Source organism: Molossus molossus, unplaced genomic scaffold (assembly GCF_014108415.1).
Source record: "Molossus molossus isolate mMolMol1 unplaced genomic scaffold, mMolMol1.p scaffold_m16_p_4, whole genome shotgun sequence".
Lineage (NCBI taxonomy): Eukaryota > Metazoa > Chordata > Mammalia > Chiroptera > Molossidae > Molossus > Molossus molossus.
This window is the reverse complement of record NW_023425377.1, coordinates 103,193,106-103,220,700: the sequence shown is the minus strand read 5'-3', so window position 1 is coordinate 103,220,700 and position 27,595 is coordinate 103,193,106. Positions and strand designations below refer to the sequence as shown.

The 27,595-nt window shown below is 38.3% G+C and overlaps 1 protein-coding gene across 1 annotated transcript in view; it reads left to right on the top strand.

Moving 5' to 3' along the window:
- The window catches only part of LOC118643977, a 99,788-nt gene that overhangs the window by 26,952 nt on the left and 45,241 nt on the right, over positions 1-27,595 (top strand). Inside the window, exons 9-13 of the mRNA XM_036282279.1 lie at positions 2,276-2,472; positions 9,380-9,444; positions 11,553-11,659; positions 14,881-14,992; positions 19,039-19,141. Coding sequence (XP_036138172.1) covers positions 2,276-2,472; positions 9,380-9,444; positions 11,553-11,659; positions 14,881-14,992; positions 19,039-19,141 — 584 coding nt within the window. The remainder of the gene's footprint in view (positions 1-2,275; positions 2,473-9,379; positions 9,445-11,552; positions 11,660-14,880; positions 14,993-19,038; positions 19,142-27,595) is intronic.

Here is a 27,595-nt window from a genome sequence, read left to right as displayed (position 1 = left end):
GCTATCTGTGGGACATATAAGCAATTGAAACTCGCTTAGAGGCATGTGAGGAAAAGACATCAAGATCTTGACGTTCAGTGAGAGTTGATGGTTGGAGTCTTGGGATATGGGGCTTGGAGTGTGCGAGAGCAGCAAGGGGAGAATCGGTCTAGGGAGGCAAGGACCAAGGACGGGAGAGTTAAGGGTAGTGGAGAGAGTGTTGTTTAGGTTCTTATCCATCAAATTCAGAGATAGTGGGAGGAAGCAAGTAGGTTCTAAGATGGGAAGCTGTGGTTCAAGAGTGCCGCCCAGTGAGAGAAAGTGGTCATGGCAGACAGGGTGTGCTCTGCCCCGCAGGACAACCACTTGTCAACCACTTCCTCATCTTTCCATCATTCTGACCTAGATTTTGTGATCTTCGTCTTCTCAGTTCAGCTAGGTTGTAAACGCTCTTGTAAACAATCATACTCAGAAGTATCTTTTTTCCTTTTCTAACAGATAAAAATGTAGTTTATATACATGTAAAATATTTATCACCGTAAGTTAATGCTTACTGTGATATTTATCACAGGTCATCTTTCCTGCTCTTCATAATGTACTTTTTTTTTCAGGTATATGGCATAGGGGTTAGACAATCACATACTTTACGGAGTGGCCCCCTTGGTATGTCCAGCACCTACCCGGCACTGCACAAAGTTATTACAGTATTATCGACTATATTCCCTAGGCTGTACTTTACATCCCCAGGACTGTTCTGTAACCACCAATCTGTACTTCTCCATCCCTCCCCCGTTTTCACTCAGTCCCCAGCCCCTTTCCTCAGTCACCGGTGCAGCCTTTGACACTTTTTTTTCTGACTCCTCTCTTCCTGCTCATCATCTCCCACTTATCATCATCACTTCTGCCCATGTAACCATGTCACTGATCTAACGTATATTCTTCCCTGCTTTTCGTTAACCCTCCGGTGGCCATATATGGATGTAAATGCATATACAAATATTCACACTTTGGTAATGATAAAATGTTCTGGCATCTGACAAGCCAAGTCCTTTCTCTCTCCTCCACCACCAGCTTTTAAAGAGTTTTCTTTGCTGTTCTTTGGCAATTATTCTTCCGCATGAACCTTAAGATAATTTTATCCAAGGGAGGGAATAATCATAGGATTTTCTTTTTGAGTATATAATCAATTTGGTAGAATTGACATTTTTGTGATAATGTCTTTTCCTCTGAGAAAGTGATTCATTTGACTAGATTTTGTTTTATTGTGTGTCAGTATATTTGAGAAATACTGAAATAAAATGCATTAGTTTTCATTATTTTTTTCACTATGAGCTTGTCACTTTGACTTTTAAAATTATATTATGGTCTCCCCCTTTTTCACTCAGTCCCCAGCCCCTTTTCTCCAGAGTCAAAGCAAAGAGGAGTCTTTTTCTTATTATTAAAAATGATCATGTTGCCCTGGCCAGTGTGCCTCAGTTTGTTGGGTGTTGTCCTGTGCACTGAAGGGTTGCCATTCTGATTCCGGGTCAGGTCAATGTTTTCTCTCTCTTTCTCTCTCTCTCTTTCTCTCATTCTCCCCTTTCCCACTCTCTCACAGTCCGTGGAAAAATCTTAAAAAAACTATTTTGAACATTACTAAATGACCATTTCAGAACCAAACTAGGGTTACAGGCTATAACTCCTAATTACCCTATATTCCCTTTTAGTTTATCTTCTAATTATCTTATGTTTCTTAGTTAACAAAAGATCAACTTTATAAATAAATGGTTTTTTGAAAGCGAAGGCCCAAGTTTCACCAGCTTGGGTTTATAATGAAGTGAAGGGAGGGGGAGCCCAGCCGATCACCAGTGGAGTGAGCCCTGCTCACTCTGAGACGCACTAGGGACCAGAGAAGTTTGACAGCACAGGAATCTCGTGATGTGCAGCCCTCATTAGACATCACAGATCTTGCAGTCTCGTTCCCCCTGACTTCTTATTCTTGAATGTCACACTCCATCCAGCAGGGTTCTCAATACTTTCCCAAGAGGAGCTAGAGACCATTTCCAAACTTTCTGAAAAACAGTACCTGAATTTCTATACTAAATATTCTTCCATTTAGCTCCCAGACATCATCCATATGCAGTACTTATTGCACATTAATAAGCCATTGTATGTTTTTAAAAGGTAATATAATATATAAAAGACACAGCTTTGGATTATTGTTATTCATCGAAAATATTGTTTGGTATGATGTATCTTTTCCTGAGGTTTTCTTTCTGGCTGTTTTGAACCATACCGTTCCCTGATTTTTCCCCAGGCACAATATAGGATTTCCCGTCCTGGAGTGTTTTGCTGATGGACAGTTCATCCTCTCCAAGCCCCCTGGCACGGGGGGATTGGTCTCCTTCGGCACGGTGGCCGAGCAGCTGGTGTATGAAATTGACGATCCTCAGCATTTTCTCTTACCTGACGTGACTTGTGACTTTTCTCAGGTCTCTATTACTGAAATTCCAGGTCAGTGACAAATATGGTTTTGCTTTTAAATTACACTCTCTCCCTTTCTTTCCAGAAGTTTTTAACATAATGTGTTATAATTGTTTTCAAATCCAACACCATTTTTTCTAAGCCAAATGAGATAACTTGACAATTCTAATGTAACCAATGGCATATATTAGAATGTAGTTGGAATGAAGTGGGAACAGATTTTTTTTTAACTTTTAGCACTTTTAACAATTTGTCAAAAAATAAAAATAGTGCCCTGGCCAGTTTGGCTCAGCGGTTAGAGCGTCGGCCTGCGGTCTGGAGAGACCCGGGTTCGGTTCCCGCTAAGGGCACGTACTTTGGTTGCAGTTTGTCCCCGGCCCTGGTTGGTCGTGCGGGTGGCAGCCACTCGATGTGTCCCTTCACGTCGATGTTTCTGTCTGTCTCTCCCTCCCACTCTACCTGTACCAAAAATGGAAAAATGTCCTCGGGTGAGGATTAAAAAAAAATAATAATAATAAAAATAAAAATAGTGTCTTAGTTAAGCATTTAGCTAATAATTAAGTCCAAGATTTGTTTTCTATGAACTTTCAAATCATTTTATCTGTATCTTTCACATGGTGCTGAATGATTCCAACCTGGTGTTATTTACTTATTTATATACTGTTTTTATTTATATTATTATTAATTTTAATCATCACCCAAGTATATTTTTCTATTTATCTTCAGATAGAATGGGAGGGAGGGAGAAAGAGAGAAACATCAATATAAGAGAGACACACGACTGGCTGCCTCCTGCATGACCATGACCAGGGTCAAGGATAAACCTCAACTGAGGTATGTGCCCTTGACTGGAATTGAACCTGCCACTCATTGGTCCTTGGGCCAATGCTCTAACTGCTGAGCCAAACCGGCCAGGGCTATAGATTGTTTTTATTTCATATGTCTTCTACTACATTGTAGACTTTTTGAAAAAATAATTTTTTCTGGTTAATTTCTGTGTCTTTTATATTCCTACTACAGCACCTTGCAAATAAATAAATAAATGCTATGTTCAATTAAAGCCAATTGACAATATATCATAAAGAGAATATAGATATGCTAGATAGAAACAAATCTGCTTTTCCATTTAAGAAGCAAATTATACACTTAAAGTTATGTGAAGCTGAGGACAGGAGAAAGTGAAAATCACTGCAATGCATCTTTACCCAATTTATTTAGGATGCTTTGTTGAACTTGAAATACTTGCCAGTACTTTATAGAAAGAAAATGTTTTAATCTGTGAACCCAGAAATTATGCCCTAAATTTTGTGTATATGTTCATTGTTATTCTTCTAAAATTTTCAAAAAATATAAAGGTTTTACCCAGAAGAAATTCTAATGTTTGTTCCATTTAGATTCCTTTTTTCAGTGATTTAGCAATTTTATTCCAAATGAAACATATTTCACTTGGCTTCCTACATTTGCCGTAAGTAGCCTACAAATCGTGTACCTTAAATAGCATTCTTAGCGATTGCAAACTAAAACCCATCTCTATTTAGCTAAGCAGTAAGATGATGCAGGCATACCTCAGAGATATTGCAGGTTTGTTTGCAGGCCACCGCAGTAAAGTGAATATAGCAATAAAGTGAGTCATACATTTTTTGGTTTCCAGTGCATATAAAAGTTATGTTTACATCATACTGTAGTCCATAAGTGTGCAACAGCACTATATCTTTAAAAACAATGTATACACCTTAACTTAAAAATGCTTTATTGCTAAAAAATGTTAACTGTCATCTGAGCCTTCAGCAAGACATAATTATTTCGCTGGTGGAGGGTCCTGCCTCGATGTAAGTGGTTGCTGAAGGCTGGGGTGGCTGTGGTGATTCCTTACAATAAAGCAACAATCACATTTTCTGCATCAATTGACTCTTCCTTTCAGAAATGATTTCTCTGTAGCATTCAATGCTGTTTGATAGCATTTTACCCACAGGAGAACTTCTTTCTAAATTGGAGTCAGTGCTCTCAAACCCTGCCACAGCTTTACCAACTAAGCTTATGTAGGATTCTGAATCCTTTGTTGTCATTTCAACAATCTTCACAGGGAGTAAATTCCATCTCAAGAAACCACTTTCTTCCTCAGCCTGCGGTCCAGAGAGACCCGGGTTCGGTTCCCGCTAAGGACACGTATCTTGGTTGCAGTTTGTCCCCGGCCCTGGTTGGGTCGTGTGGGAGGCAGCCACTCGATGTGTCCCTTTCACGTTAATGTTTCACTCTCTCTCTCTCCCTCCCACTCTATCTGAACAAAAATGGAAAAATATCCTCGGGTGAGGATAAAAAAAAAAGAGAGAGAAAAAGAAACCACTTTCTTTGCTCATCCACAAGAAGCAACTCCTTATCCATTTAGGCTTTCTCATGAGTTTGCAGCAATTCAGCCATAGCTTCAGGCTCCACTTCTAACTCTAGTTCTCTTTCTATTTCCACCACATCTGTAGTTATTTCCTCCACTGAAGTCTTGAATCCCTCAAAGTCATCCGTGAGTGTTGGAAACAGTTTCTTCCAAATTCCTGTTAATGTTGATATTTTGACCTCTTCCCATGAATCAGGAATGTTCTTAATGGCATTGAAAATGGTGAACCTGCCCAGCCGGTATGGCTCAGTGGATTGAGCATCGTCCCATGGACTGAGAGGTCCTGGTTCGATTCCCATTCAGGGCGTATGCCCAGGTTGTGGGCTCAATCCCCAGTAAGGGGTGTGCAGAAGGCAGCTGATTGATGTATCTCTCTCACATTGATATTTCCATCGCTCCCTTCCTTTCTCTCTAAAAAAAAAAAAATCAATAAAAACATATTTTTAAAAAAAGAAAAGAAAATGGTGAATCTCTCCAAAAGGTTTTCAATGTACTTTATGCAGATCTATCACTATCTATGACAGCTGTATGAAATGTATTTTTTAAGCAAGACTTGAAAGTTGAAATTACTTTTGATCCATGGCCTGAGTAATGGATGATATGTTAGCAGGCATGAAAACAACATTATTCGTTTTTTTTTTAGAGAGAGGGGTTGGGGGTGGGAGAGAGACATTGATTTATTGTTCCACTTTTTTTATGCATTCATTGGTTGATTCTTTTTTTTTTTTTTTTTTTATCATCCTCACCCGAGGACATTTTTCCATTTTCTGTTCAGGTAGAGTGGGAGGGAGAGAGAGGAACAGAGAGAGAGAAACATCGACGTGAAAGGGACACATTGAGTGGCCGCCACCTGCACAACCAACCAGGGCCATGGACAAACTGCAACTGAGGTACGTGCCCCCAGCGGGAACCGAACCCAGCTCTCTCTCTCCGACCACTGAGCCAAACTGGCCAGGGCCATTGGTTGATTCTTATATGTGCCTTGACTGTGGATTGAAAGCAACTTGGTGTATTGGGACAATGCTCTAACCAATTGAATTATCCAGCCAGGATCAATATTAATCTCTTTGTACATCTCCCTCAGAGCTCTTGGGTGATCAGGTACATTGTCAATGAGCAGTTGTATTTTGAAAGGAATCTTTATTTTGTGAGCATTAGGTCTCAACAGTGGGCTTAAAATATTCGGTAAACTATTTTGTAAACAGAGGTACTGTCTTCCTGGCTTTGTTATTTCACATATAAAGCACAGGAGGAGTAGGTTTAGCCTAATTCTTAAGGGCCCTAGGATTTTCTGAATGGTAAATGAGCACTGGCTTTTAATTAAAGTCACAAGTTGCATTAGTGCCTAACAAGAGAGTCAGCCTGTCCTTTGAAGTTAAAGGCAGGCATGACAGTCACAGATGGCATCTTCTTCCAAAAGAGGCCTGTTCTGTCTACTTTGAAAATCTGTTGTTTAGTGTAGCCAAGCCACTTTCATGAATTATCTTAGATCTTCTGGATACCTTGCTGCACCTTCTATATCAGCACTTGCTGCTTCACTTTGAACCTTTATGTAATGGAGATGGCGTCTTTCCTTAAACCTCATGCACCCACCTCTGCTAGCTTCAAACTTTTCTCCTGCAGCTTCCTCACCTCTCTCAGCCTTCATAGAAATGAAGAAAGTCAAGGCCTTACTCTGGATTAGGATTTCACTTAAGGGAATGTTATGGTTTCTTTGATCTTCTATCCAAACCACTGAAGCTCTCTCCATATCAGCAAAAAAAACACATACACACAAAAACTTTCACTTTCTTATCAGTCGTGTGTTCATTTCCTTCAAGAACTTTTCCTTTGCATTAACAATCTGGTTCTTTGGCATAAGAGGCCTAGTTTTCACCCTGTCTCAGCTTTTGACATGCCTTCTTCACTAAGCTTAATCATTTCTAGTTTTTGATTTAAAGTGAGAGACCTGCAACTCTTCTTTTCACTTGAACACTTAGAGGCCGTTGTAAGGCTACTGATTGGCCTAATTTCAATATTTTTGTGTCTCAGGGATTAGGGGGATCTCAGAAGTGGGAGAGGGATGGGGACAGCCTTTCAGTGGAGCAGTCAGAGCATACACATTTATTAGGTTCACTATGTTATATGGGCATGGTTTGTGGCTCCCCCAGGCAATTACAGTAGTAACTCAAAGATCACTTATCAGAGATCACCATAACAAATATAATAATAGTGAAAGACTTTGAAATATGGTGAGTATTGCCAAAATGTGCCACAGATAAAGGAAGTGAGCAAATGCTTTTGGGAAAAAGGCACCCATAGACTTGCTGGGCACAGGGTTGCCACAAACCTTCAGTTTGTAAAAAACACCTCTTTGGGAAGCATAGGAAATTGAGGTATGCCTGTATTCATTTATTATTTCTGATGTTCCTCTCTTTTGTCTATGTCTCTATATCACTGTTTCTAAATATGCAGTTTAAACTAAGTATTCAATACCACGTAAATTGTGACAACTTGTTCTTTAAATAATATCAAGAACAACCAAAATTGATCTGCTTCTTCTCTAAGAACCGTCTCAAGGCTGCTACCTTAGGCATCTTCCTTATAATCATCATTGTTGCCATTAGGTATTGCACATGGCCTTTTAAAATTTATAATTTGTATTTATGGCACTTAAAAATGCGGTGGTCATAATGCAATATAAAATAACTTCAATTAGTATATTTATTCTTTTTCCACTTCAGTCTTAAAATAATAATAATAAACTCCTAGTGAACCTTTACCCTGTAAATGCCCTGATATGACATATTTGAACTTACCATGAACTTTCACATGAACTTTTAGTTATCCTCTGAGAAATATAACAGATGGAAATTAGGCAGATTTTTCAAATATTTTTAGATGCTGTACTTTGACATGTTTAACAGAGACAACAAGGCCAACTATCTCTTTCCAGTGTTTACTTTGCTGACTTTGTGGTACTGCAGGCTGTTTAGTTATATTATATGCCTGAATTAAGAGGCTCAGTTTTATTTCCGTTTGACTTCTTGATTTTAAACCAATACTTGTAAATGCATTTAAAGACAAAGCTAACTGGTCCATGGAATGTAAGAAATTCTAAGAGAGCTTTATTGAACCTATTGAAATAATATTGTTTCAAATCATTTAGACACTAGGACCTTTTAAAGGTTCATTTCATGTTGAAGAATATGAATCAACTATAATGTTTTTTACTTTGAATAGTTTGCAGCTAGGAATTCAGTTCAAAATGCATAGGGCTTGCCCTAGCTAGTTTGGCTCAGCTGTTAGAGCGCCGGCCCATGGACCAAAGTGTCTCGGGTTCAATTCCTAGTCAAGGGTATATTCCTTAGTTGCGGGTTCAATCCCTGGTCCTGGTAGAGGTGGTATGGAAGGTAGCCAATTGATGTGTTTCTCTCACGTTGATGTTTCTCTTTCTCCCCCTCCCTCCCATGCTATCTAAAAAATCAATGGAAAAATATCCTCTGCTAAGGATTAAGAAAAAGAATGCACGGGGCTTCTGAATGGTCACTTGAGAAAGGAAGAGGGAAATTAATTGAGCACCAACTGTTATATTACTACCACCGTGGTGTGAGATAGGCTTCTTACAAGTATTTAATCTTTACACCTCTCTTCTGAAATAGTTTTCATATTCATTTACAGAAGAAGAAAGGAAGGCAGAGAGGTTGAGTACTTTGCCTGAGAATACATAGCTAACTGGGAATTAAATTTAGGTCTCTCAGATTTTCAGCTCCTTGCTCCTTTAAGAATTTTGTGCTCCCAGAAACAAAATGTTTGTTCGATCAAATAGATACTAAAGATAAAAGTGTGATAAAGCTATAATACCTTTACAATCTTTGTTTAGAGAAGGTAAAGTCTTCTTTATATTTATTGTACAATATTGTTAAATAAGCTAGATTTAAAAACTCTCAGAATGCTTTCAGCGGTATGAAGATAGTAACTAAGATTTTTGATTCTCTAGAAAATTACCTTTTGTCTGCAAAATTATGATACATCTATCACATTTACTAAATAATGCAGGTGTGTATATTATTTATCCACTGATATACATCTTCTTGCTTAGAATTAATTCTTATTAACACCCACTTTATTCTGATACCATAATTGATGCATCCTGAGTAGTGTTTTAGATGTTATTTAGTTCAGAGAGAGGTTCTACTCAATGGACAGACATGTAAAACGACACACATCGGCATTCAACAGGTGAGAAGGTGAACTGTATTAAGCTGTAATTAGCCCAACTTTTTGACACTCCCCTAAGTAATGAAAGTTTTATTGGTGAGGCTGATAAAGGTCTTTTCTTTCACAAGGATGTGTTCAGAAGCTTAAAAGGCCTGTTGCGATCTCATCAGTGCTCTAATTAAAATCAATAGCAAGTTAAAATAAGTTGCATTTCTTGTTTTAAGAGAATTTCTAATAATCTCCATTCTTTAATGTTTTAATTCATTTAAAAAAAACAGCTATATATTAAAAGTAGTGAATAGATTTTGCATTCAAATAAGTGATTCTGTTTTTCTCTTTAATGTTTAGGCATTGAAGGTGGAGCAGTGCGGATTCAAGGAGCAAAGGGGTCCCTTCCTTCTTCCTTTTATAAGGTCTTTTTTCTTGTGTAATTTTGTTACCTGTGTAGAGTTCAGGGAGGAAGCACATTAATTCCCCTCTGTACAATAGATAGGGGATTTAATTAGGATAAAGTAGTAATTTTCTGTAGAAAGTAGGCAGAAATCATGGAGAGGATAAGCCCACAGACCATCTTTGGTTTCTTGATTTTGGTAAAATTAATCAGTATATATAAATTCTAGAACTTATAATTAATTATACTTATACTATGGCAATTCCTTAAATTTAAGGTGATTATTATATGAAACTACCATGTGGCCCTGGCCGGTTTGGCTCAGCGGTTGGAGCGTCGGCCTGTGGTACAGAGAGACCCGGGTTCGGTTCCCGCTAAGGGCACGTACCTCGGTTGCAGTTTGTCCCCGGCCCTGGTTGGTCGTGCGGGTGGCAGCCACTCGATGTGTCCCTTCACATCGATGTTTCTCTCTCTCTCTCTCTTCCTCTCTCTCCCTCCCGCTCTATCTGAACAAAAAATGGAAAAACGTCCTCGGGTGAGGATAAAAAAAAAAAAAAAGAAAAGAAACTACCATGTGTATGGTAGAGAAGGGCTTAGGGTAGGTTTTGCATTATTAATACGGGGCCACATAATCTGAATGATATTAAGAATAATGTTACTATTTTTTTTAAATGTTACTATTTTAAATATGATGTGTTCATGGCAGAAAACAAAATTTAGGCAAACGTGCTTTTTTTTTTTATTCTGTTACTTTAACAAGGGCTCTGGAAGCTATAGAGTGATGCTGTTTCTAAAAGTAAAGCATCAGTTTTTAAAACATCAAGCTGTGAATATAAAGTTTTTAAAATGGATTTTTAAATTAATAACCTACAAATATTCTAGTTAGGACTTTTTATTGCAAGTGACAAACAATTCAAACCAGCGTAAACAAAAAAGGGTGGCAGTCACATTCAAATATAAACACATATATTTAGATATTTTGATTATATTAATTTAACATTAGGAGCATTTCCTCATGATTAAATACTTAATGACATTATTTCAAAAGTGCTCCCTAGCATTCCATTATAGGCATATATCACAGTCTACATCCCTGTTGGACATTTATATTGTCTCCAATAGAGTATTTCCAAATTCTTTTCCAAAGTAGAAGAAAAAGCTTGATTGGAAGCTTAAATAGCAGTATAATTTAAAGCCACCAACAGTCCTCAGGCTCATGGGCTGTGGTGCTGGGCCTCATGGCAGGAATCCCAGAGCCCTACCTGCAGCCTGTATCCATCAGTAGGGCCCTGTGAGGTTTAGGTTGGTGCTCTGTGATTAATGACCACAGTGGGTTGGGGCTGACCTCAGCTTCCAGGGACTGTCACTGTGGACACCAAAATGGCATGACTGAGATAAGGTGAAAAAGTAACAAATAAAGCCAACTTTTTACAAACCAAAAAAAAAAATAAAATAAAGCCACAAAAATATTTTTTATAAATTCAGAAATAAAGGTCAAATATAGTTGTAATTCATTATTGAGTTGTTTAGTAGTGAAATATTAAAATAACTTATTGAATTCAATGTTGACTCAAAGTAGTTTTTAAAAAACCTATTTCTTATCATGAACTTTAAATCTCAATTTATTCTTGAGTTGTTGGTCTTTGTTTTTGTCACTTGGTAATTGGGAGGTCTCTTCACAGTTGGGCCTGTTTTTTCCATAGTTTTAACCAGTACTTTTAAGATATATACTAATGTTGGCAGTTAGAGCTTTGAGTTTCTTGAAACACTGTGTGAGAGACCTATTCTCTGACATATCTCCACTAAAAATAAAGCCACAATCCAGACTAAAACAGATTTTACATATTTTTCTAACTTTCTACAGTGTAATTACATTTCTATTGTAACCTTACCTATATACTGTTTGTTTGTTTATTTTTATTGTTGACAATATTAAAGCTTTTTTGAATCTTCTACTTGACCTCTGTGAAAGTCATTATCTCTTTAAGAAAAGGCAACTTTATTTATTGATGTACTTGGAATAGATAAGATAGTTTCTGATCAGTAGTTAAAAAAGGTCCTAGATTCTAGGGCATCTTATTGTTGGCATAGATTATACCATTGTTTATGTTTGTAACCTTATGTCATCAGGTAAGCGCTTGTTACCATGACGGTTTCCGAGCAACTGCCATCTGCCCAATAGGAGGACCGAAAGCAGCGGAAAAGGGAAGGAGAACAGCCGAAAGTATTTTGAAAAGGTTTGTATGTGAAACAAAAAGATGTGTTTTCTAGTCTAACTAAATGTAACGCATGTCAGTGAACTAGTTATTGAACAAGAATCATTATTATGATCACTTAACATTCCCCCCAAAATATTTATGTATTCATTCAGCACAGTATATATTAAGCAACAGATACTGAGACAAATGAGCCTTGCACCAACAATTTTACAGTTATGAATGCACAAATATCTAGAAATAGGTACTAGAAAAATTTTATGGATGCTAAACTCTACTAGAAAACCTATACTTTTTTTCCCCTAACATAAACATTGTTTAGAAAGTCAGCATAGTGCACACAGGCAATAGAATCAGAAGTAACTGACCCTTTCATAGGTCACATGGTACCGACAAGTGTTGTGTGTCTGGAGATCATTTAGTTTGTCCCAGAAAGTTCTCTTTTCTTAAAAAGGATTCATATAAATAAATTTTATAATATTTCTATAACCAAATTTAATGACTTTTATGAAAATTTCTAATGTTTGAATCAAATCATTTACATTCTATCCATAGGAGTAATGCTCCCTAGTATGTTACATATTTAAAGTATGTTATGGAGTTAGTCATGAGAATCTAGGTTAAAGATTCAAACCCCTATTAATAAAAATAAGTATTGGTGAGAGGGAGAAAAATACAAATGAGTGCTAATTTATTTTTTAATAAGAAGGAACTCATATCACATTATTTCACTCTTTTTTTTTTTTTTTTTTATCCTCACCAGAGGACATTTTTCCATTTTTTGTTCAGGTAAAGTGGGAGGGAGAGAGAGGAACAGAGAGAGAGAGAGAAACATCGATGTGAAAGGAACACATCGAGTGGCTGCCACCCGCACAACCGACCAGGGCCAGGGACAAACTGCAACCGAGGTACGCGCCCTTAGCGGGAACCGAACCCGGGTCTCTCAGGTCAGGACCGCAGGCCGACGCTCTAACCGCTGAGCCAAACCTGCCAGGGCATATTATTTCACTCTTTATCAACATAATGATTATAAAGCATTTTAAAGTGCAAAAAATATAAACAGGAAAATGAATGAAAATACCCCATGGTCCCATCATTTGATATAGAATCCAAGCATTTTTAAATTAAAGACAATTACAGTTTGAATTTTTAATTCTCTACATTATTAATGAATAATTAATTAATTCTCACTTTCAACTAACATTTGAATCACTTACGACATGCCAGTCACTTCTGGGCCCTGGGTACACAGTTATGAGCAGCCAAGGTGACCGTCCTCTTTAAGTTTAGTATGCAGATAATCATTAAACTAATAACTCACAAAGAATTAAAAAGTACTCTGAATAAATATTAAAGAGTTATGAAAAAGAATAATAGAACATAATTTATATTTAGCAGTTAAGGAAAGCTTTTCTAAGTGATGTTTAAACAGAGAATCCCTAAAAGATAAATACCTTCCTAGGCACTTAAATAAAATAAAATAAAAGCATTGAAAACAGAGTTACATGTCACAATATCTGACACACATTATTCAGTAAATATTATTGAACAAATGAATGACTGTTCCAAAAATCAGAAAATAAAGCAAACATTAAAACAGAAAGCATAAAACGAGATCTAAGTTAAGTCAAAATCTTAGTTGTATAAATAAACATAAATGTTATAAACTGCTCAATAAATAACAGTTTCTTAGAATAGATTAAAAGCAATGCCCAGATGTTATAATGCACATTGAAAACAAATGAAAAAAGTAAAAAATATCAGCATAGACAAGGAACAAGAAAAAGGGTGAGGAAGTAGAAGAGAAGGAGGAGGAGAATAAGAAGGAAAAAAATAACGGGAAGTGATACTGATAGTAAAGTAGGATTTAAATGGAATAAAATGTATCATACACAGTCAAGTTCATGTTGTGCACTTTGATGTGCTAAATAAAGTAGCATGGAGACATTTAGGTCCAAACTACTAGATATGTAAATAGAAGTGGAGAGAAATATAGTTGCTGTGAAAGATTTTAACAGATCTTAATATTTACCATGTTGACTAAAAAAGAACATAGAGTATTAGAATAATATGTGTTGAATTATGAACAATAAAATGGCAATGAATGCATATCTATCAACAATTGAATCTACAAACAAAATGAACAAGCAGAACAGAAACAGACTAATAGATACAGAGAACTTTTTGTTGGTTGCCAGATGGGAGGGGGGTTAGGAGAATGGGTGAAGAAGGAGAAGGGATTAAGAAGTACAAATTGGTTGTTAGACTGACAGATCTCAAAGGGAAGGGGGGAGGGAGGAAGGAAGAGATAAACCAAAGAACTTCTATGCATACCCAGTGGACACTGACAATAATGTGAGAAAGACAGGATGGGCCGGGAGTGGGGAGGAGGGGGGCAGTAAGGGAAAAAGGAGGGACATCTGTAATTTATTCAACCATAAAGCTAAGTTAAATAAATAAATAACCCTGGCTGGTTTGGCTCAGCGGTTAGAGCATTGGCCTGTGGTTCAGAGAGAACCGGGTTTGGTTCCCACTAAGGGCATGTACCTCGGTTGCAGTTTGTCCCCGGCCCTGGTTGGTCATGTGGGTGGCAGCCACTTGATGTGTCCCTTTCACATCGATGTTTCTCTCTCTGTTCCTCTCTCTCCCTCCCACTCTACCTGAACAAAAAATGGAAAAATGTCCTCGGGCGAGAATAATAAATAAATAAATAAGCAAACAAACAAAAAATAGTGTTGAATTAATAGCTACAGATAGAACATTTTCCTCCAAAAGACAAGTATGCACCTTGTTTCCAAGCATCCTCAAGGCTACCTTAATCCATTTCAGAAAGTAGAAATTTTACAGATCACATCCTTTGACCATAGGTAATACAGTACACCAGATTAACAATAAAACTTTAAGCAACAACAAAAAACGTAAACTCTAATCCCTTAGAAACATAAAAAGTACTTGCATCTGTAAGTATTGGGTCAATAAGAAAACTCTTCAATTTTAGACTGTTTAGAAGAAAGGACATTGAGGCTATAACATACCAAATGTTGTGGTTTGAAGCTAAAACTAATATCCAGGAATGACATGGTGCCCATAAGTACCCTAAATTGTCCTAGTCCTTCAACTGTAATCATTATTGACATCCAGAATGGGCGATCTTTATCAGGAACAAAACTAGGGAAATGTTGAAATTGACCTACCAAAAATTCATAATTTTTTTTTTTTTGGTCACATATTTTTTGCTGCAGAACTCGTCTTATGTTTAAAGAAGCTGGCTTAGAAGATTATAGTGAAGTTCAAGTTCAAATTTTAGGATCTGAGGAAATATATGGAGCACAAGCTAAAGCAAGTTTAAATGAAGTAAGTCAAACAGCACATTTCTTATTCCAATGTAAGTGAATGGTTTGGAATATTCTTAATTACTTACAGATGAAAGTATTTATTGTAAAGACCAACCTGACTGAGGTTTGATGGGTTATGAATTTTGGGTTACTTCAATTTTATAGTATGTTTTTTTTTTTTGTTTTTTTTTTTTTTAATCCTCACCCGAGGATATTTTTCCATTTTTTTTTGTACAGATAGAGTGGGAGGGAGAGAGAGGAAGGGAGAGAGAGAGAGAAACATCGACGTGAAGGGACACATCGAGTGGCTGCCACCCGCACGACCAACCAGGGCCGGGAACAAACTGCAACCGAAGTACGTGCCCTTAGCGGGAACCGAACCCGGGTCTCTCCGGACCGCAGGCCGACGCTCTAACCGCTGAGCCAAACTGGCCAGGGCTGTTTTTTTTTAAATCTATGTTCTACAATAAGCTTGTTATTCAATTTGAATTTTCTGTTTGCCTACTGCAAAACTCTAATTCCATCCCCTTTCTTACCCCATGTTAAATATTTGAGTTATGTTTAGGCTCTCAGATGTCACCTATATGCTTTTATTCAAAAGTATTTAGAGAGCTATGAATATTTAAATTTTTAACTTCTGATGAGTTCTTTATATTGTTCCTTAGCAGCAAAAACAGAAATGATATTTATTCCCTTCTTACAGGAAAATTTCTAGCGAGTCACTAGAAAAGAGAGAAGAAATTCAGAATTGTTTTTGCTTACATTAAAAAAAATCCGATATATAAAGTATGTCAAATCTATTGTGACTACCCATTAAAAATCAATTTCATGCCCTGGCCAGTTTGGCTCAGCAGTTGGAGCGTCGGCCCGTGGTCCAGAGACCTGGGTTCGGTCCCCACTAAGGGCAGGTACCTCCGTTGCAGTTTGTCCCCAGCCCTGGTTGGGGTTGTGTGGGTGGCAACCAGTTGATGTGTCTCTCTCACATCGATGTTTCTTTCTCTCTCTTCCTCCCTCTCTCCCTTCCACTCTATCTGAAGATAAATGCAAAAAAAAAAAATGTCCTCCGGTGAGGATAAAAAAACAAACAAAAAATCAATTTCATTAATTTAATCCACAGCATTTTGAAATTGTTCTAAAAATATGAATGGTTAAACAAAATGAAGTCTTATCAATGTCTCATTAAATTATAGATAATTAGTTTGACCTTGTCCAGGTAGTTTTCTTCTCTATCATATATAGGGTGTCCCCCAAAAACATATACACACTTTAACAGCTGATAACTCACTTAATTTTTACTCCTTTCCAGGTTTAACTGTTTCAGAATAATGGGTGAAACCAAACTAAGCTTTAAACAAAGAAAATTTATTCACTAGACTTTTTTATGGGGATGCATAAAGGATAAAGTTTTTGGTACAAAATCAGCAACAGCTGACGAATTGAGGGCAGCTATTGAAAGAGACTGCGTCCAAATACTGGACAAAATGATCCTTATGTTTGCTGTCCCATTGCTTCCTGTTATTGGCGGTGCTTGGACCAGAACGGTCATTGGTTTGAAAACAGGCATTAACAAAAAAAGTTACCAGTTTCTGTAGATTCTTTTAAATTTTGAAAACGAGCTGTATGTTAATAAACACTGATTTTGTAATCACTCAAATTGGGAATACATTTTGAGGAGACACCCTGTATTTATTTCTCACAGCATCATTACAAGTATGTCTTGTATAACTTTCTATTTACATCTTTAATCCTTTTGAATGATTTTTAGGACTTTTTAACCTCAATAATATTCACAAGGGTTTGGCCATTTTACTTATTCTGGATTATTTGTAGATATTTTGGCCAATTGTTGCTTTCACTTAAGTGTTAACATGTATGGGAAATAACAGTAACAACAGTAACAGTCACAACACTAATTAAGAGGTTATATGTGCCAGGCACTGTTCTAAAGTCTTTATTGGTCCAACCCGGTTAGGTACATGTGTTGGCATTTCCATTTTATAAATGAGGAAACGCAGGAACAGAGAGGTTGGGTAATTTGCCTATGGTCAAACAGCGAAGGAGAGGCAGGACCAAATTTTTAACTCCCTATAGTCACCTTCTAGTATCTGCACTTTCAACCAAGAGAAGCAAGAGTTTCATTTCACTGTAGAATTGATTAAAAAGATCTAAACTCTTTGTAACTGGATTATTACGGCTTGGGTAAATAGAACAAGATACTTCATTATATTTTAGAAGAGAAAAATAATGTTATTTATAGTCTTAGATATATTAAATAACACAAGTAGCTGTGTCCAAATCTTTATCAAGACTCTTTTCTGTTTAGGAATTTTCTCTTCTATGTAAAACAATAAGCTCAACAAGACATTGGCTAAATATTTTATTTTGGAGAAAGAATTCTTGGTTTCATAATTTTTGCAGCCTGTTACTCATTTTATTTTATAAAGCCCCCCAAATGCCAAGAACTCCTGTGTTTTATTTTGTAGACTAGTGTGTGGTAAGGTCAGGATGTAAACTCAGGGGCTAGTTAGAATTATATGAGGAATTTTAGATGCTTGATAAAACCCAGAAACAGAAACCAGGTGTCAAAGTGTGGATATTTCACTCTGCGTAGAAATGTGTGCTCTCTTGGTTGCCAGGTGGTTTAATTGCCATATTTTTTTAATTGCCATCTTTAATCCACTGAATTAGAATGAGTGAATGCAGAACTTAAAATGAAAGGTTATTGTGAAAGCCAGCTTTGAATCCATTGTTTGGCAAGGGCTCTATATTAAAGCTTTCTTGAGAACAGTGCATAGGTCTATTTTTCATGATGTGCCCATGAACCTCTATTTAGTCATATAATGAAATTGTCAGATAGATTTCTTAAGTTGGTTTGAGAGAGAGAGATTGACAGTACACATAATGGGAAAAGTAGAAGTTTTAATTATTGGTTTTGTTAAAATAATTATATCTCATACTGGTACTTGAAGTGTTTCACATCTAATGCCACATTATTTTAACTTAATAACTCTGTAGTGTAGTTAGAAAGCTAACGTGATCTGTATTTTACTGGAAAGGAAAATAAAGTTATGGAGACGTGAACCGATAATTAAGGACAAGCAGATCTTCAGAATAAGAGATGGAGCTAGACCTTCGAATTTCACTCTTTCCAGTGGTCTTCCAAACGACCACACGTTTCAAAGAAGGTGATTGCTGAATTCTTAAAATTCTTAAATGACATTTTTATTTGCATACTTTTCTAGTTAACTCTGTTTCAAACTAGGATAATTGATTCATTCTATAAACTACCCAAGGATATTAGGTCATCTTTGCTGCAGACATTCTTCAGGAGAAAGTAAGCTATAGTAATTTTACAGATATAATTTTAAATCATCTGTCATATAAAGAAAGTAATGGGCATTGCCCTGGCTGGTGTGGCTCAGTTGGCTGGAGTGACGTCCTATGTACCAAAAGGTCATGAGTTAGATTCCTGGTCAGGTTGCAGGTTCAATCCCCATTTGGGGTGCATATGGGGGCAACCGATTGATGTGTCTTTCTTGCATAGATGTTTTTTTCGCTCTCTTTCCCGCTCTCTTCCTCTCCTCTAAAATCAATAAGAACATATCCTCAGGTGAGGATTTAAAAAAAAAAACTAAGAAACTATCATCCTTTAAAAAAAAAAACACAAGAAAGTAATGGGCATCAATTAAATAAAAGAGAGGATAAATGGAAAAAACAACAGAGGAAATTTACAACTACAATTTCAGCAATTTTCCAACCTATCTTTACCATGTGTCAAGTTAAATTCCCAAGATAAAAGTTTTATTTATTTATAGGGGACTAGGATTGTTATCTATTTTTAATATATTACTTTTAATATATTATTTTAAATATATTTACTTTTTATATCACCAGTAAATCACCTGTGTGATATAATGAGGAAAACTTATAATAATAAATTTATAGTAAACATGCATACCAGAAATATTTATATGGTCCAGGAAAAAAAAATCTTCTTTTATGGCATGCAAATTCAGACTTGTGCCTTATTTTGACCTCTGCATTTGTTGATCTCTACTCCGTCAGCAGGGTCCTCGACATGTAGCTCTTTGGCTTGCAGTACATCATAAAGAGAAGAAGGCAGTGGAAATTTTCTCAAGAGAAATTGCACCGGCAGGGACTGGAATGGGTAAGTATACATATTTTTACAGTTACAGCTTTGAGAATCCCTTTCTTTCTTATCGCCGTCATCAATTGTAATATTCATTAATTAGCCCTCTGAATATGCCAGATGGGGGGTTTAAGTGATAGTCGCAGACAAAGCAACCTGGTCAAGCTCATTAAGGGTTTGCCGTGCCCATGTCACCACCGATCCTGGGTTCCGGTTTCCCCACCTTCGGATCCTTGTTCCCCAGTGCCCTGTGAACAGGTCTCGTGCTGTCCTGTGCCGCCCCTACCGCGCCCCGGCACGTATGACCTTTTCCTCCTGAGCCCTTGCTTTCCCTTCGCGGCTGAGGTTGACCTGCCGCGTCACAGGGCCCGGCCTCTGAAGGCTTCAGTTTTCTAATCCGTGAGCGTCTTCAGTCATCGGGACATCACATTTGAAAGGCCTTGAGGACCCACATTGCACATATGGAGAAACTGAGGCTTGGAGAGGCGAAGTAGGTAAAATGAGAAAAGGCAGGTGCCCTCCTTTGGCTCCGAAGAAGAGAAGTAAAATTTTCTACTAATAATGTCACAGAGAAAAGTCCTGTTCCATTTCCATTTCTTTCCTTTTCCTCTACCAATGATGAAAAATGCAGGGGGAAATTGAATTTTGGCAATGCAAGACTTACATTTTAAAATTAATACAATCAAATGAGAAGGCAACCTATTAAATGGAGGGGAATATTTTGCAAACCATATATCTGATAAGAGGTTAATATATAAAAAATACAAGGAGCTTATAGAACTCAATAGCAAGAAAGAACAAACAATCCAATTAAAAAATGGACGGGGGCCCTGGCTGGTTTGGTTCAGTGGTTAGAGCACTGGCCCAAGGACTGAAGGGTTGCGGGTTTGACTCCTGGTTCAGGGCATGTACCTGGGTTGCAGGTTTGATCCTGGCCCTGGTCGGGGTCGTTCAGGAGGCAGCCAGTCGATGTGTCTCTCGCACACCAATGTTTTTCTCTTTCTCTCCCTCCCTCTCATCCTTCTACTGTATCTAAAAATAGTTGGAAAAATATCCACGAGTGAGGATTAACAAACCAAAAAAAGGCTGAAGACTTGAATAGACATTTTTCCCAAAGAAGACATACCCTTCACCAACAAGTACATGAAAAGGTGCTGAATATCACTCATCATCAGGGAAATGCTAATTAAACCATAGTAAAATGTTACCTTACACTTGTTAGAATGGCTATGATGAGAGAGAGAGAGAGAGAGAGAGAGAGAGAGCGCGCGCACGCGCGCGCCTGGCCAGTGTGGCTCATGGACCGAGAGGTCCCCGTTCGATTTGCAGTCAGGGCACCTGCCTGGGTTGTGAGCTCGATCCCCAGTGCGGGGCGTCAGGAGGCAGCTGATCAATGTTTCTCTCTCACGTCGATGTTTCTATCTCTCCCTTCCTCTCTCTCTCAAAACGCAAACAAAGAAAACATTTATAAAAATGAGAGAGAGAGATAGCAAATGCTGGTCAGGAAAGGGGATTGAGAGAGGGAAAGAGAGATACAGAGACAAAAAGAAAGAAGGAAGAGGGAGGAATTGGAGGGGGAGAAGGTGAGGTGGGAGAGAAATGTGGAAGTATTTTTAAGCTGCAAGCAATACACACAAGCAAAATACAAAGTGGTCTCAATGAAATATTTATACAGTATATATGATCCACTCCTGTCTCTTCTCGGTCTGTATATTGCTCATCGTTTTACTTTTTCATTGATGATTTGGGATTGCTGTTTTGAACAGATGAACTGCATAGACCAGTACTTCTTTTATAGTTTCCATTCATGTTCAGGTTTGAGAGAAATAAAATCCATAATGTGTTCCACTATTTTTTTTTTAGTTTGTGATGCAACTAAAAAACAATTTCTAAATGATACTAAATTTGGGAAGGGTTTAGGAATCCTGGGTACTATTAAATGTCCTCATTGTAAGACAGATGTTTTTGTTATGGTCTCTTCTAATGGAACAATCTGAGGCACAGCGTGGGCCAGTTGCACATCACTGCGCAGGAAGAGTTACCAGCTTTCAGTCAGCACCTTGCCTTCATGGCTCCGAGCCCCACTTCCCCCAGTAATCGAATCTCATATTTCAGATTGCAGCACCCCATTTTCAGGTGCCCAATTCTATACAGGCCAAGGTCCTTGGTTTGAAACAGCACTCTATCTTGGTTTAGCAGACAGAGACTTATTGAAAGTTATTAGACAGCTCCCAGAATCTTGGGAGAGCCATCGAACCAGAACCGGTTCGGATGCTACTCAGTCAACAGAGAGAGAGAGAGAGAGTGATTCTGCCGCACCAGGCAGGAGGACACTGTGTGCCAGAGTCACCTTAGTTGTCTCAGAAGAACACAGGGCTCCACCACCCTGCTCCCCAGCAGATACAGTCTCGCTGCAGCGGTGCCCACCTCTCAGTGCTCATTTCTCAGCCAAGTCCTGGTTCGATGCCCATGCTTCCATGGAACTCGGGCCACGTGCCGGCAGCCTAGCTGCAAGACGCCTGGGGAATGCTGGAGTTCGAATGCGTGAGGGTGGGCCAGCGTGCAGAATCTGCCACGGTTTCCTGCCTCCTTACAATTCCATTTTGAGACTTGAGGCAAGGTGCTTAACCTCTCTAACTAATTCATTTTCCTAATGCCTAACGTGAGGATTTTGAACCTCATGAATTCCAAGAATCTTTATAGCAATACAAATCTGCTTCTGTGCAGTTAGAATTCTGGCTTCCAGTGATGGAATCCTTACACGAACTAGTGAAAAGCCAGTCAAAGGGATTTACTGACTCTCATATCCTCATTGTGGGAGGATCAGGGGTGAAGCTGGCATAGGCGGTGTCCAGCTCATCGGCCTCTCACTGCCGAGGGGACTCTGCTTTCTGTCAAGACCAGCTTCTCCATGAAGCCGGAGCAGCAGCCCCGGGCTCCCCAGCTTGTATCTGATACCATAGAGGAAAAGAACTCCTCTTTCCCAGACTCAGTTTTGAAGGTCACAGAAGGACGCTCAGGCAAGCTTGTTTGTGTGCTTGCTCTTGTGGCCAGAGGAGTGGAGACTTCAACCAGAGAAGGGGTCTCATGGGCGTGGCCACGAGAGAATTGGTTTGGGAGTCAGCCACCCCCAATCTGTGACCAGTGCAGTTTCTGAGACCTAGTGAGACATAGTATGTGATGTGGGATTTGTTCGTTTGTTTTCAGGCTTTCATTCTGTGAGTCTCAAGGTTGTGGAGGGTTTAGTAGGTGACACATACGCTCCCTGATCACCTGCATTCAGGGAGCTTAAATTTTTATTATAGAGATAAAGCAAATAGAGGCATATGTTGACCTAACAGTAAACAAACGATATAATAGTATTGTTAAATACTATTATACAGAAAGATCTGAAATCTTCTTTTTTTTTTGATACGTGCCCTTAGCAGGAACCGAACCCGGGACTCTGGTCCGCAGGCCAACGCTCCAACTGCGAGCCAAACTGGCCAGGGCAAGATCTGAACTCTTAAAGCAGTTGAATTAGAACTCGAGGGCATGCATTGGTTTAATAGCTTTTTGCCAGGCATTTTGCCCCAACTTATTTTCCCGAGGCAAAGCATATTTGGCTAGAAAGATCACTGGTAAAATATAACATGGATATTTAACTTGAACTTATGGCCTCGGCCTTTTTTCTCGGATGTTGACTGTGTTGGTACATAGACAGCATTTTCCTTTGGAAAGTACATTGTTGTACTGAAATATATTTTGTCTTTAGCAACCAATATGATTTTATACTTTGACTTTATACTTTATGGACATAGCTTGTATAACAGGGAAAAAAAGCTACCATTTTCTCCTTGAATCAAAGACTAGGTGCTCAACCTAAAATTTACATGGGATGCAGATAGCATTTTGAATATTAGTTTGTATTGTGTTGGCAGTTAGATTATGGGAAATGTGTGGAAAATTCCAGCCGATCAATGTGATGGTCTTTGGTTCATCGTACAAATAAACTTCCTGGTTTTATAATCTGAAGCACATGCATATTAAGTAGAGAAAACTAATTGCAGTAAACCCTGGCAATAATCTGGATATTTCAATAATGTCTCATTGTTATTTCTGAGTTTACTTATAACACTGTTACATAAGGGTCTTATTTTTAAATTGTTTAGTCTTATTGGCCTCTCCTTTTCTGATGATTAAATTAAGGTGACTGAATTAGATTGCATTTAATTGGATTTCATGCTTATATGTCATGCCAAAGGTCTTGAATGTATTTTGTATCCTTTTTCTCGTGGACAGTCCATACAGATATATTTAATGGTTTATACATATTCTGCTTAATTGTTTCTTTCTTCAAAGTTCTGTTGCAATAGACAATACACTTTTTCTACTCCTTGCTTTCTTGGCTGTACAGACCAGCTTCTCCAGAAAGCTGGAGCAGCAGCTCCTGACAGCTCGGAGATCACAGAGGAAAAGAGCTCCTTCCCAGACAGTTTGGAAGGTCCGAAGAACAACCTGACCACCCCATTTAATATCGCCTACAGTCCTCGGACACACCCTTTCTCCCTTCCCTGCTTTATTTTTATCGAGGGCCCTCATATCACCGACCTACTAAAATTCAATACACTTTTTTTGAATTACAGTTGATACACAATATTATATTGGTTTCAGGTTTACAACATAGTCTTTAGACATTTATATAGCTTATAGAGCAATCACGATCACTCCTTGCTCTCTAAAGTAAGGTATGTTGATTCCAATAAGTGGAATGTAATGGTTTTCATGACTATCAAGTTATTTTTATGACTTTATCCCAGCATTTATGCCCCTTTTTTCATTGGAGGGCAGATTACAGACCTTCAGGAGGTTGAATTTACAGGGCTGAACTGGATTTGAGAAACAAGGGAGAGGGGCACCAAGGATCATTCTGGAATCTGGCTGGAACCACTGGGTAGATGGTGGTGCTACTCCCAGAGGAAGAGAACATGGAGGAAGAAGCAGGTTTGAGAGATATCCAGTAGGGAGCCACTGCGGAGAGATCAATATATAGACGCTAATTTCATGTCAGCATGAAAAAAATTTGCGAAAGAGGATCCTTCAAAGTAGGCTTAGAAGGATTTGCCTGAGAAGAACCAGAACAGAGGCTTTTAAACATTCAAGGGAAGAAAGCATTTCAAAAAGGATGCAAAGGCCATGGTGACAAATGCTATAAAGAGGTCAAATAAGATAAAAACTAAAAAAGTTCCCATTTGATTTTGCAGCAAGGACTTTGCTGGTGACCTTTGCTGGTGACCTTTCAGTCAAGTGTCCGGAGCTGAATCCAGATACAGCACGTTGAGGAATATCATTGCTTTAATCATTAGAAAAGTAGTTGGTGTGAATAAATAAATCTTATATGTGGAAATGCTGAGCTTGAATATGGAGTTGAGTAAAGATAAAGAGAGGCCTGTCTTTATCTCCACAACTGAGTAGCACCTCTCCTAGTCACTCTGTAGCCTGTTAGCTACTTTTTTTTTTAATCAACCACTGTCTGCAATTATGTTATTATTTGTCATGTTTTTACTGTCTGTTTCTCCCTTCTAAAATGTAAGCTCTCCAAGGAGGGCAAGTGATTGTAACCATTCACTACCAACTCTCCAGTACCCAGAGTTGTGCCCGGCTCATAGTGGATGCTCAATACATTTATGTTCAATGAATGAATGAATGAACTAGGTATAAATGACAGTGAAATAGAACTGGGAGAATGTATCACTCAGAGGGTTAAACCTCGCTGAAAGGGAACCCAAATGCGTGCCTTGAAATACTTTTCCTCACTTGTTATAATTTGAATGCATAATTCTAAGCCCTTGCTCTTTAATATGATGGCTAATTCTTATAATAAAATAATCCTGTACAATGCATTATCCTGATGCGGATTAGCAAAATTTCCTTAAGGTGAGAGTCAAAATTCTAGAAAAATAAGCAGAAAGGGATGTTGGCCAAAAATGTATGCATTATTTTGGGGTTAAACAATACACAGAGTAAGCTTCAGAAATAAATAATACCTTCTTTCAAAGGCCAACAATTTAGCAAAGTTTGGAATGATCTTTATTTACAGTGTCATTTCTAGAATGAACAGTGAAAAAAAATTATTATGCTATCTTATTTTACATACAGAGAAAGAATTGAATTGGCATTGTGTACATACTGGATATCAGTCTGAGATATAAGTGTTTCTTAATGATCAGGGCCAGATTTACATAGACTGTACTGGGTTGTGCATATTTTTGGTTGTTAATAATGCTTTAAATATTAATTTGACACTTTTAGTTTGTTTTATTCCTATGTGTTTTACTTGTGAACAATCATGAAATCCCATGTGACCTAGATAGCCGGAGTATGCAATAGGGACTTACTATTAGGAGTTTAAGCAGAGTTCAGTAACTATAAAGTATTTCTCTAATAGGAAACAAATAAGACAAACCCTCTGTTGACCCTCGTTTCACATTAAAATGACCGGAGTTTGACACCGAAGTGACAGCTGGTTAACACAGCTTGAGATTCCAAACGCTCGAGTGTATATAAATATTATGACTGATCTCAGAAGTGTGTTGGAAAACACTTTAAGAAAGGTCCTTGGTTTAACAGTTTGCTACATTCTCCTCTTTTGGTTTTATCTTCTGAATTTAGAGGAAATAGAATAATTAAAAACATGTAGTTGAACTCAACAGAACCAAGATTGGAGGTTAAGACTATGAATGCACATGATTGCTACTTTGTGCAAAACCTAGGGTTCAGATCCCAGTAGTTTGATAATATGACAAATACTCCAAATCCTCTTTGCGTAACGAAATGTCAGTAGCATGTAGAAAACCCATCACTAAAATTTAGTTTTGCCACCTTCTTTTTTATAATAGAACATGGTAGGGCAGGGAGAATTCTCCGGGATCGAGGTAGGTCATATCTATACTCTGGTCTCATAGGAGTCCAAAGGACATTTCTACTATCAAGCCTCTACTCCTTAACATTCTCTTGGTTTTATTTATTTATTTTTTTATCCTCACCTGAGGATATTTTTGTATTTATCTTCAGAAAGAGAAGGAGGGACAGAGGGAGGAAGAGAAAGAGAGAGAAACATCGACGTGAGAGACACATTGAGTGTTTGCCACCCACACAACCCCGACTGGGGCCGGGGACAAACTGCAACCGAGGTACGTGCCCTTAGCGGGAACCAAACCCAGGTCTCTCTGGTCCGCGGGCCGACGCTTTAACTGCTGAGCCAAACCAGCCAGGGCTTGGCTTCTTCATTTTTTTTTTTTTAAATCACATTCAAGGTACTGCTTATCCTGACATTATATAGTAGCTACTGGGAGTCTGCTGTGCATTTCTCTGTGGACAAGAAAAGCTTGGGATGACCGAGTGAGGAGAATAGGAAGCAAAAGTCATAAACAAAAGTCACAAGGATATAGTTTGTTATTAGACGGAGCAGATTAAGATTATCAGCCATTCAGAGTTCAGGGAGAAGCTTTCCCATGAGGCTGCAACATTTCTAAAAGGCATTAGCATCAATTAGTGAAGAGTTAGTTCCGAAATGTGGAGGTTGGCTAGGGCCGGTCATCAGCGTGTGAGTGGAGACCTGAGGAACAGAGAAGAGGCTGGGCCAGCCCCTTGCAGGTGGCATGATTGGCATAGGTTGAGATTAATAATCTTATATCTGTTTTATTTTTAATTTTTTAGAAAGATCGTACATGCACACGGTACAGAATTCAAACAGTATAACACACATGAGAATTAAGTCAGCTTCTCCCTGTAACTCCCAGCCCCCAGTTCTCTCGATTTTTGTAAGTTGTTCTGTGCTCTATGCATGGACAGGCATTTGTAGACAAATCCTTTTTTCTTCCCCCAACACAAACACTAGTGCCATATACAGCATCTTCATATTTTGCACAGATAGCATGCAAGTCACGTTATTCTAAATCTTGTTTTTTTTAACATAATAGATTATAATTTCATTCCCCTTAATTCCCTCAATTCCTTTTAACAGCCACACTGTTTTCTCCTGTGGGTGTGACAGTTCCCTGTGATGGACATTTAAGTTGTTTCAAGTCCTTGGTCCTATAAACGAATCACCCTTGACATTCCCCTCTCTTGTTCTCCACAAGCAGTGTCTGGCCAGATCTGTCCGTTCCCCCTGCGCAGCCTATGCTGTGCGTCTGTCCCCTCCCGCCACCTCCACTGCGGCACCCCAGCCACTTCTGGTTATTGCATTAGCTTCGTACTGGTCTCCCCGACTTCACTCTTGGCCCCTGCAAGTCACTCTCCACATGCAATGAATGTGATCTGTTCTCATCATAAGAGAAAGGAAACTTCAGTGAAACGCCATTTTCTACCCCTTCGACTGTCAGATTTAAAAGATGTTGCTAATATATTGTGTTTGCAAATGCTATAGGATAATAGACACTCAAACGTTGCTGGTGGGAGTAGAAGTTCATTCACTCGCTTTGGGGAGCA